Source organism: Canis lupus, chromosome X, assembly GCF_011100685.1.
Source record: "Canis lupus familiaris isolate Mischka breed German Shepherd chromosome X, alternate assembly UU_Cfam_GSD_1.0, whole genome shotgun sequence".
In the NCBI taxonomy this organism is placed as follows: domain Eukaryota; kingdom Metazoa; phylum Chordata; class Mammalia; order Carnivora; family Canidae; genus Canis; species Canis lupus.
In genome coordinates this window covers 80,820,528-80,830,366 of record NC_049260.1, presented here as the reverse complement: position 1 = coordinate 80,830,366, position 9,839 = coordinate 80,820,528, and the positions used below count along the sequence as shown (strand labels likewise).

The 9,839-nt window shown below is 34.8% G+C and overlaps 1 protein-coding gene across 2 annotated transcripts in view; it reads right to left on the bottom strand.

Moving 5' to 3' along the window:
- Positions 1–1,097: 1,097 nt before the first annotated feature.
- The window catches only part of RADX (RPA1 related single stranded DNA binding protein, X-linked), an 88,447-nt gene continuing 79,705 nt past the window's right edge, over positions 1,098–9,839 (bottom strand). For both annotated transcript variants that reach the window (XM_038587989.1, XM_038587990.1), the window contains exon 14: positions 1,098–2,539. In XM_038587989.1, the coding sequence (XP_038443917.1) occupies positions 2,409–2,539 (131 nt within the window). In that variant the 3' untranslated portion in view covers positions 1,098–2,408. The remainder of the gene's footprint in view (positions 2,540–9,839) is intronic.

Sequence of the window (9,839 nt, the reverse complement as noted above, 5' to 3'; positions counted from 1 at the left end):
TAATTTAGTTGCTTTGACAATCTGACATTAAATCATTTAGTCTTTTTCTGTTTTAGTTCTCCATCTACAAAATGGATATTAAAACTCTGTTGGGTTTTTTAAAATATTTTATTTATTTATTCATAAGAGACACACAGAGAGAGAGAGAGAGGCAGAGACACAGGCAGAGGGAGAAGCAGGCCCCACGCAGGGAGCCCGATGTGGGACTCGATCCCGGGTCTCCAGGATCAAGCCCTGGGCTGAAGGCAGCACTAAACCACTGAGCCACTGGGCTGCCCAAAAGCTACACTTTAACAAGTGTAATTTCTGTTCTCATATTAAATGAGAAATATGAACTATTTTTTAAATTTAGGATCTTTAGAAACAACTTCCCTGGCAATTTAGTTCATATTCTAGAAGCTTTTCTATCTAAATTTGGAGTTACAAATCTGTGTCCACGTTTCTGATTGTTGTAAAATTGGATAGCTATGGTAGCAGTTTCCTAAGAAAAATGCCAAATTACCATCAGAAGAACTTACCTTCAAGTGACAAAATGTGTTCATTAATTCCAAAGCCACACAAATATATTACTGCAATACCACCTTCAAATTAACAAATCAATTAGTAAATTATGAAATATAACCTCCTGGAGGACCACAGTCTCGAAGTTTAGATTGCACATGAGATATACACATTGAAATTCTTTGGTAAGCTATTAAAGAAAGAATTGGGGCAGCCCTGGTGGCTCAGCTTCTCCCTCTGCCTGTGTCTCTACCTCTCTCTCTCTCTCTATGTCTCTCTCTCTTTCTGTGTCTCTCATGAATAAATAAATAAAATCTTTTTTAAAAAGTGAGTAGCTTTGAAACCTGAGCCTGAGGTTTTTAGTCAATAGCCAAAAAATTTCATAATTTTTCCCTTCCCTAACATTTACACGTCTGCAAAATTGTATTGCATTTTAAAGTTTATAATAGCAATACAGAAACCCAGATTCCGTTTGATAAATAAGTCTTCAATTCATATGAAAGAATCATACTGGCTCATTTAGCAAGAATATGTAGGTCCAAAATACGAAAGAGAGACATCAAATACATTCAAAATGAAACAAGAGACCAAAAAAGTTATTGTCTTTTAACTTTAATAATACACTCAAAATTTTAACACAAGAAGGATTCACTATTTTAATTAACATTTAAACACAATTATAAGGAACAAAAGGCTGATGCACTTATGAACAAAGTGTAGCATGTGTCTTTTGATTCATGAACTGCCCAAAACATTTAAAATATATAGCATATGAAGTCACAGAACCATAGGGCTAGAAGAAAACCCCACAAGATAATTGCTTAACTAGATTCAGATTGATCTTGACACTGAATACTTTTTTAAGTCACGTGATGGTCATTTTGGTCATCTAACTAACCACAGAGATGTCAATCACAGGGCTTTGCAAATGTGGAATGGTGATTTACAGTTTAAAATGAAGTACAATAGATCACCAGAATAAAACTCCCTTAGTCACTGTTTTATATTTTCAATATGCACACTTAAAATGTTAATATGAGATGAAATTTCACTGTTTAAACTCACATTACATGTACCCAAACTACAAATGAAGACAGAAAAAATAGGTACCTACTGTAGCCTCTGGCTTTAAGATCACACACTGGTCAAAACATTTAGAAATTCAAAGGATAATAAGTCACAATAAAGAGTGGAAAGCCTTAAGACCATTTAACACACTCATTGTACAGCTGACCAAACTAAGGACCAAGGCAACTGGACCATAACAATCTATGTGCTTTTTGAAAATGACAGTAACCACCATAGCCATGAGAAATGCAGGTTGACCACTTTAGGAGAATTTAATCTTCAAATTTGCAATTCAGAATTTCCCACTATAGGTGAATAAAAGTAGAAGGATGTTAAATGTTCAGGAGAAGTTACTCTTGTAAGTCAGGATGCCTTAGAATAAAAACACTTCACAAATAGAATAGTGAACACAAATTATTACAAGTCAAGATAATAGTTAAATAGAAGTTAGAGGCTTTAGAATAAAAACACTTCACAAATAGAATAGTGAACACAAATTATTACAAGTCAAGATAATAGTTAAATAGAAGTTAGAGGCTTTAGAATAAAAACACTTCACAAATAGAATAGTGAACACAAATTATTACAAGTCAAGATAATAGTTAAATAGAAGTTAGATAAATTTTCTTGATACACAAAAATTATTTTGATGAACTTTTCAGTAATGAATTTAAAATGAATTAGCTCCAAACACAAGGTGAACATAAGACCACTTGATAACTTTAGAGCTTATGCAATATTCTTGCTGAAAAGCGGTTACTGAAATTACCAACCAAATGACAGATTATCTTTAAAGCAGCGTCATCCTTATAACCTGCAATCATTTCATTTGCCAATTTTTAAGAAATATTAGTTGGACTATAAATCCTGTGCAGGTAGACTTCCACTTTGTTGTTACCTAAATTACAGATATCCAAGATACCGACAATATGCACTCTATCCAGTTTCATTGCAGCTTTTATAATATCACCTAAAAGTAAAAAAGCAAAAAGTATTGTAAAATAAACATTTACTTGGATTTAGTATCACATAAGCTGATTTTTTTTCCTTATAACATTAACAATGTTCCTCATCTTTTCGCTCTCCCCTTCAATTTATCACACATTCATCAAAGCTACGTTATGGTAACTTCTGCCCATAACAATGAATATATCAAACAGATGCTACTATTAATGTGAAGATATGGGCTGGTATTCCAAAGCCATATTTAGTTATTTCTACTTTTTAAATCTTCTTGGCAGAGTAAAGTAAGTCTATGTATTTTCAAGGTTATTTATATGGTGTCAAGTGAACAACTTATTGGTACACTTCAAGGAAGTACTAAAATCATTTCTTTCAAAGTCAATGATCAATTCTTTAGAAGACATACAAGACGTAAAGCAAAATACATATATGGAACTGAAATTTTTTTCAAAGTATATTTCCTTTGAGAGAGCTTTATTAACTAACAGTTAGCTTTGAATACTCTCAAGAAGCTTTATCAAAAATGGATCAGGTGAGGGACACTACTGTGAATGGTGGTGTAGGCAGTTTCAGGGCTGTGCTCCTCCACTAAAGCAATTCATAGGTTTTTTTTTTATTTTATTTTATTTTATTTTATTTTTTTAATTTATTTTTTTATTGGTGTTCAATTTACTAACATACAGAATAACACCCAGTGCCCGTCACCCATTCACCCCCACCCCCCGCCCTCCTCCCCTTCTACCACCCCTAGTTCGTTTCCCAGAGTTAGCAGTCTTTACGTTCTGTCTCCCTTTCTGATATTTCCCACACATTTCTTCTCCCTTCCCTTATTTTCCCTTTCACTATTATTTATATTCCCCAAATGAATGAGAACATATAATGTTTGTCCTTCTCCGACTGACTTACTTCACTCAGCATAATACCCTCCAGTTCCATCCACGTTGAAGCAAATGGTGGGTATTTGTCATTTCTAATAGCTGAGTAATATTCCATTGTATACATAAACCACATCTTCTTGGCTAGTTTCCAAGATCTATAAAGAACTTATTAAACTCAACACCAAAGAAACAAACAATCCAATCATGAAATGGGCAAAAGACATGAACAGAAATCTCACAGAGGAAGACATAGACATAGCAATTCATAGGTTGACAAAAACTCTCAGATCAACTTATGTAGACTCTGGAATCTAGACAAAAACTAAAAACAGTTGGGAAAGATTAATAAAGAAAGAGATGCTGCACTATGGTAGGGATGTACTATGGTATTTTAAATTGCCCATCTACTCCCTCCCTATATCATCAGCAGCCATGATGATGGCAGCTCACGCTCCTGGTGCAGGTTGCTAGGACCAGATGGTGTGATGCAGAACTTATTCTCAAAGATGTGGTTGTGAGTTCTGAGCTGTTAGGCAGTTCCCTCAAGGGCAGATGCAAGGGACTGCTTTTAGTTTCCCTGATTTGGAGCATTTCCACGATGGTGGTAGCTTCCCCAGTGACTTTTGTTGAAAGCATATGAAGGCAAAAACATTAGCCAGAGCAGCTGGGGCAAAGTATAAAGTTGGGACAAGCAATAAGCAGAACAAAAATCCTGGGGGGGAGAAGGCTGGGAAAAGACACATGGAGGGGGGATAAGGGCCTTTTAAAAGCTCCTATGTACACTGGGACACCAAGAAGGCTACATGTAGGGATGCCTCTCTCTCTGCTCATTCTTTTCTCTCTCTCTCTCTCTCTCTCTCTCTCACTCTATCACTCTCTCTCAAATAAATAAATGAAATCTTAAAAAAAAGAAGGCTAGATGTATGCCCAGGGCTGGACGCATGCTCAGAAAAAGCCTGAGAGTAATTGTTCACCTCCGGCTGACCATCAGGGTTTGCAGAGCAGGAAGTGAAAGCTAAAACAGGGTGGTAAACAGCCTGGGTAAGCACTGAACGAGTGCCACGACACAAATCCAACTGCAAAAACTGGAGATCATTTTTGTCCTTGCTTTCCTTTTCTCACCTCCAGGTGTTTAAATAAACTCATCCAAAGCACTAAGTGACCACTGCTAAGCTAACAGATCATAGGCTTCAGTGGCTATACATGACAAAGACTTCATTTTCAATATGAAAAATGAAAACCTTTAGAGGTTAAATAACTTAGACAAAGTTGCATGGTGATTCTAATCTACATAGTCTGGCTTCAAGGCATGTGCTCTTAACTTCTGTATGCTAGGGCTACCTCTCTATACAACTGTAACCTAAAAGCCAGTGGTAGATCTAGGTTTTCTGGGGCCTGAAAGGCGTACTATTTAGAAGCCCCTTTTATGAAAAAGAATATAAATACAAAACAGTAACAAAACAAGTGAGGGTTTCTCAAGCTTAGTCTTCATTAGTTTCACAATTAAAGCCACCTCTGCTAGGCATGTCACAAAATCTGATGAATGATTTAAAACTGTGCAAGTTCACTAATGCAACAACAAATCCAGAAAATAACTATATAGCTTTCTCCTTCTTTCAACAGGATGGACTTTAATCTAGATACTTTGGAAAGATTTTGAGATCTTTAGCTTTGATGCAAACAGCAACAACCCAAACCTTAATAATTCTAATTGTTACCATATATTGACTTTTACAAATAGTGATTTATGGAGTGCCTACAACATAAAGTATAAATAGATTTACTGTTTATGTAAGTGACTCTGCCTACTTGTATTAATGCTTTGGGCAAATGACAACCTCTCAATCTGCTCATCTGGTCCTACATCAGAGAATGTTGTGAGGATTAAATACTTAGGGTGTTAGAGCATTTAGAATGGTGGCTGACACACAGCAAGGACTCAGGTATTAGAAATAATCATTTTCTACCTAAGAAAACCTAGTATGACATTAAAATGTTATCATTTACATCACATAGGGATTCTTTTAAAAGGACTATAGATTTTTACCTATAAAATGAGCTTCTCTACATTTCACTTTCAATTGTTTGAATTGTTTACAAAACTGCACATTTTAAGAAATGTCACAGATGCATACAGCGAGTATGACAAAGGCAATGCTATGTGTCCTCCACTCCATTTCCTCATGGTTACAGGGGAAGATAAAGTGTCCTGGCATCTCTTATAGCTAGGTTGGGATCATGTAAGTAAGTTCTGGCAATGAGAATGTGAGTAGAAATGAAGAGTCACTTCCAGTCCAACATAATTACAAGCTAGTGCTTCCTTCATCTCTTCCTTCCTCTGCCTAGATAGCCCTATAAACCACTTGTTCCTGCTGAAGCTGCAACAAAATGGAAGCAGACTTCATTCTTGAATCACTGCTGAGAATAAAGCTAACTATTGATCAGACTTAATTTGAGCGAGAAATAAACATTTATTTTGTCATTATTTTTGCAGGCAGAAATATCAACACTGTGTTACAAGATAGGTTAGATGGTGCCACAGTTACAAAGCCACTTCAAAGTCTCAGTGACTTTAACACAATAAATGTTAATGCTTCTAAAGTGTTTATCAATGGAGATGGTAACTCAATGTATTCAAAGAGGAGGAAGGTGTGTGTGTGTGTGTGTGTGTGTGTTCCTGTAGTTCATAGTTAGAGATGATATCCAATTAAGACATCATATCAGTAAGTATTAGTCAATAAGTGATTTGGGAAATACTGCTAACCACTTGAAAAAATTAAAACTGGGTCTATTCCTCAAGTTGCATACCAAAATCAGTTCCAAATAGATTAAAATTTTCAACTGTGAAAATGAACCCATATTAACATCAAAACACCAAACAACCCAGTTTAAAATGGGCAAAAGACTTGAATATATATTTTTTCAAAGAAGATATACAAGTGGCCAATGAGCACATGAAAAGATGCCCAACATCTTTCATAACTAGGGAAATGCAAATCAGAACCAAAATGAGATACCACTTCAGGATGGCTGGTTTATTAAGAAAAAACAAAACAAAACAAAAAAACCCCGCCAAAAACAAAAACCCCAGAAAATAACAAGTATTGGTGAGAATGTGGAGAAACTGGGATCCTCATGCATTGCTGGTGAGAATGTAAAATGGTTCAGTTGCTGTGAAAAATGGTTTGGTAGTTGTTCAAAAAGTTAAATTCAGAATTACCATATGACTCAGCAATTCCACTTCTAGGTATATTTCCAAAAGAATTGAAAGCAAGGACTCGGACACTCGTACACCAATATTCATAGCAGAATTACTCACAATAGCCAAGAGGTAGAAACAATCCAAATGTCCATCAACAGATGAATGGATACACAAAATGTGGTATATACATACAATGAAATATTCTTCAGCTATAAAAAGGAATGAAATTCTGATGTATATTACAACATGGATGACCAAGTGACATAAGCCAGACACAAAGGGCAAAGACTGTATGATTCCACTTATATGAGGTACCTGAAATAGGCAAATTCATAGAAATAGGAGGTAAAATAGAGGTCACCAAGGACTGGAGACAGGGGAAATGGAGAGTTACTATTTAAAGGTATCAGAATTTCTGTTTGGGATGATGAAAAAGTTCTGAAAATGGATAGCAGTGATGTTGCACAACATTGCGAATATACTTAATGTCACTGAATTGTACAGTTAAAAATGGTTAAAATGGTAAATTTTATGTAAATTTTGTCATAATAAAAATGATATGAGTAAAAAAATGAAACTATAAAAGTACCAAAAACCCATACTGAATTAAAAGAAATAATCTGGGACTAAGTGATGCTCTTCTGAGTATGACATAAAACCAGCAGCCACAAAGTAAAAGATTGATATCTTTGATATAAAAATAAAATTATATTATTATATAATAAATAATTATAAAATTACTTAAAATACCAAAAGAAGCCTTCCATTGAACAAATTTAGTCAAACAGGGTAAAAGTATTTACAACACATAATAAAGGATTAGTTACTTTAATATGCAAATAAAACTTAGAAATTAATAAGAAAAAGAACATTCTTATAGAGGGGAGCCTGGGTGGCTCAGTCAGTTAAGTGTATGCCTTCAACTCAGGTCATGATCCAAGGGTCCTGTGATCGAACCCCACGTAGGGCTCTCTGCTCAGTGGGGAGTCTTCCTCTCCCTCTCCCTCTGCTTTTCCCCTGCCTTGCTCTCTCTCAAATACATAAATAAAATCTTTTTAAAAAAAGAACATTCTTATAGAACAATGGAAAAAGTAAAACTAGCATGTAAAATTCATAGAAAGAAGAAATATAAATGGTGAACAAACATTATGATGTTCAAGCTGAGAAATAAATAAGAAATGTAAATGAGAATAGTGATATAATAACTTTTTTGGCCATCAGTCTGCTAAGGAGTAACAAGAACAATAATACCTAGCATTTCTAAGGGTGTGAATGAAGTGGCACTCAACATACCTCAACACAATAAATGCCATATATAAAAAACCCATAGCTAACACCATCCTAAATTGGGAAAAATTGAGAACTTTTCCCCTAAGGTCAGGAATAAGATAAGGATGTCCACACTCTCATCACTTTTAATCATTATAGTACTGGAAGTCCTAGTCACAGCAATCAGACAACAAAAAGTAATAAAAAGTATCCAAAATCAGTAAGGAAGAAGTAAAACACTCAGTATTCACAAACAACGTGATACTTTATATAGAAAACCCTAAAGACTCCACCAAAAAACTGCGAGAACTGATAAAAAAAAAATTCACTGAAGTCACAGGATACAAAACCAACATACAGGAATCTATTGCATTTCTATACAGTACTTATAATGAAAACAGTAGAAAGAAATTAAGAAGACAACCCCATCACAACTGCACTCAAAATAATAACATACCTATGAATTAACCTCACCAAAGAGGTGAAAGTCTTGTACCCTGAAAACTATAAAACAGTGATGAAAGAAATTGAAGATGACATAAAGAAATGGAAAGACATTCCATACTCATGGACTGGAAGAACAAATATATTCAAAATGCCTATACTACCCAAAGCAATCTATATTAAATCTATAGATTTAATGCAATCCCTATCAAATACTAGCAGCTTTTTTCACAACTAGATGAATCAATCCTAAAATTTATATGGAAATTACAAAGACTCAGAATAGCCAAAGCAATTTTGGAAAAGCACAGCTGGAGGCATCACATCCTGGACTTCAAGTAATATTACAAAGCTGTAGTAATCAAAACAGTATGGTATTGGCATAAAAACAGGCACATAGATCAATGGAACAGAATAGAAAAACCAGAAATGAACCCACAACTATATGGTATGTTAACAAATAACAAGAATAACAAATAACAAGAAAGAATAACAAGAAAGAATAACAAAGAAAGAAAGAATAACAAGAAAGAATATCCAGTGGGAAATAACAAGAAAGAATAACAAGTGGGAAAAAGACAGTCTCTTCAACAAATTGTGTTGGGAAAACTAGACAGCTACATGGAAAAGAATGAAACCAGACCACTTTTTTACACCATACACAAAAATAATATGGATTAAATATCTAAATGTGAAACTTGAAATCATAAAAATCCTAGAAGAGAGCTCAGGCAGTAATGTGTCTGACATGGGCCATGGCAACATCTTCCTAGATATGTTTCCTACAGCAAGGGAAACAAAAATAAAAATAAACTATTAGGACTATGTAAAAATAAAAAGTTTCTGTACAGTGAAGGGAACAATCAACAAAACTCAAAGGCAACCTACAGAATGGGAGAAGATATTTGCAAATGAAATATTCAATAAAGGGTTAGTATCCAAAATATATAATGCACTTATACAACTCAACACCCAAAAACTAAATAATCCAATTTAAAAATGGGCAGAAGAAATGAACAGATATTTCTCCAAAGGAGAAGCCCAGATGGTCAAGAGACACATGAAAATATGCTCAACATTGTTTATCATCAGGGAAATGCAAATTAAAACTACAATGAGATGTCACCTCACCCTGTTAGAATGGCTAACATCAACAACACAAGAAACAAGTGTTGATGAGGATGTGGAGAAAAAGAACCCTCTTGCACTGGTTGGTGAGATTGCAAACTGGTGCAGTGACTCTGGAAATCAGTATCGAGGTTTCTCAAAAAGTTAAAAACTGCCCTATGATTCAGCAATCGCACTACTGGGTATTTCCCCAAAGAATTAAAAGAAACACTAATTCAAAAGGATACATGCAGCCCTATGTTTACTGCAGCATTATTTATAATAGTCAAATTATGGAAGTAGCCCAGGTGTGCATAGATAGGTATATGGATAAAGAAGCTGTGGTGTATATATGTACAATGGAATATTATTCAGCCATAAAAAAGAATGAACTCTTGCCATCTGCA